Here is a 1909-nt window from a genome sequence, read left to right as displayed (position 1 = left end):
AGGACCCCTACCGAGCTTGACTCCCAGAGGTGTCAGCATGGCAGAAGGGAATGAGGATTCTGAAAGTCACTCAGGCGTGTCCGACTCTCTGTGACCCCACGGACTAAACGTTCCATGGAATTCTCCAGGCCAGAATACTGGTGTGGGTAGCCTTTCCCTTCTCCAGGGGATCTTTCCCAGCCCAGGGATCAAACCCAGGTCTCCCACATGGCAGGCGGATTCTTTACCAGCTGAGCCACCAGGGAAGCCCGAGGATCGTGAAAGCGCCTTATAAACGGCCTGGGGAGATGTGAGGCACTGCTCATATTACTGCGCACAGCGAGGGCCCCAGCGTGGATGCAAGAGAGCTCCAGAGCCCTGGTTCCGGGCCGGGCTCTGCCACCGCCTGGGGTGTGACCTCAGCAGAGTCACTGCTCTCTGGGGCCTCAGTTTCCCCACCTGGACAGCGGGGCAAGGCTGCGACCCACCCTGGCCCAGCCCCGCTCTGGGTTCTCAGGAGAACTTGGGGAGACAAAGGAGGAGCACCTCCTTGTGTAACCAGCTGTCAGAGGAACCGGTTTTCTCCTTTCAGGGACGTGGGTGAGTCCCTGGGTCTGGGAGACCCGGTTTTCTGTGCCAGGATCCCTAGTGGGTGTGGCCCCTACGTGTGAAAGTGGAGAGTGAGAAAATGAGCAACTAACACTGGGGATAGCGTCTTCCAGCAAAAACTTTGATCTTTTTCTTCTATAAACTCGCCTTTTCTGCTGCTGGAATTCATGAGGCAACAAACTGTGGAGACAGAAAAAGGAGAGGGTAGCCCGGTCAGAGCCCGAAGGCCCAGGGGATGGGTGGGGTCAGCGTGGGGACAGGCTGTCCTTCCGGGGGAGCCCTGGGGAACTGGGGGCTGCAGGCGTGGGAGGTGGAGGCGGGTATGGTGGCACCGCTCCTCACCCAGGCGTCCAGGAGCTCTGCCCGCCACCCCCCAATGCCCGGGAAGCAGGGCTGGTCTCAGCCAGGAGCGCTGCTGCTGCTAAGTCACTGCAGTCGTGTCCGACTCTTGGTGACTTCATGGACCACAGCCCGCCAGGCTCCCCTATCCATGAGGATTCTCTAGGCAAGAATACTGGAGTAGGTTGCCATGCCCTCCTCCAGGGGATCTTTCCCGATCCGGGAATCAAACCCGCATCTCTTCTGTCCCCGTGTTGGCAGGCAGGTTCTTTCCCACCAGCACCACCTGGGAAGAAGCCAGGAGCGCTAGGGACCCCTCCCCCACTCTCACTGCCCCTCGCCTCGCTGGCTTGGCCCTAAGCCAGCAAGACTGGGTCCCGGCTTCCCCTCCGAGCAAGGCCAGCGAGAGGCTGTGGTGGAGGCAGTGGGGCCTGGGTCAGGCCCCGGCCTAGCCACGGACTGGCCCACGAGGGCGCCTCCGGCTGGGACCTAACTGGCCGGAGTCCTGCCCTCGCTCCCTCGGATGTCACCGCACAGCCCGTCGGAGGGGGCTGGCACTGGAGCGGGGTGCAGAGAGCCCAAGGCCGGCCGCGGCTCCGCCCTGGGGTCCCGGGCACTGACCTGGGCTTGCTCTTCCCTCTCCTCCGCAGCTCGGAGGCGGCTCCGTGCTCGGGGGGCGCTAGGCCCTTGTCGGGCAGCAGCTTCCCGGGCGGGTTGGGTGGGACACGGATGCGCAGGCGGAAGATGCACTTCTTCTTCTTGGCAACTCTAAAAATGCTAGTACTCACTATTATTCACTTAAGGGTTTTATTCAGCTTCCAGATAAATTATCAGAGTAGCTTTTATTATATGTGTCCCCACCAACATCCATATGTTACCTCCCGATGTGATGGCATTAGGAGGTGGGAGGTAATTACTTTGGCAGGTAATTAGGTCATGAGGGTGGAGCCCTTATCAGCAGTATTGGTTTTCTCATATGAAC

At 60.2% G+C, this 1909-nt stretch overlaps 1 protein-coding gene across 1 annotated transcript in view; it reads right to left on the bottom strand.

Moving 5' to 3' along the window:
- The window catches only part of PHF19 (PHD finger protein 19), a 20435-nt gene that overhangs the window by 4116 nt on the left and 14410 nt on the right, over positions 1-1909 (bottom strand). Inside the window, exons 12-13 of the mRNA XM_010848448.1 lie at positions 1549-1710; positions 681-768 (exon numbers count right to left, since the gene is read on the bottom strand). Of these exons, the coding sequence (XP_010846750.1) occupies positions 681-768; positions 1549-1710 (250 nt within the window). The remainder of the gene's footprint in view (positions 1-680; positions 769-1548; positions 1711-1909) is intronic.

The sequence above is a fragment of the Bison bison genome, unplaced genomic scaffold (genome assembly GCF_000754665.1).
Source record: "Bison bison bison isolate TAMUID 2011002044 unplaced genomic scaffold, Bison_UMD1.0 scf7180017864266, whole genome shotgun sequence".
In the NCBI taxonomy this organism is placed as follows: Eukaryota; Metazoa; Chordata; class Mammalia; order Artiodactyla; family Bovidae; genus Bison; species Bison bison.
The sequence above is the reverse complement of the archived record's forward strand: the minus strand, read 5'-3'. Positions and strand labels throughout refer to the sequence as shown.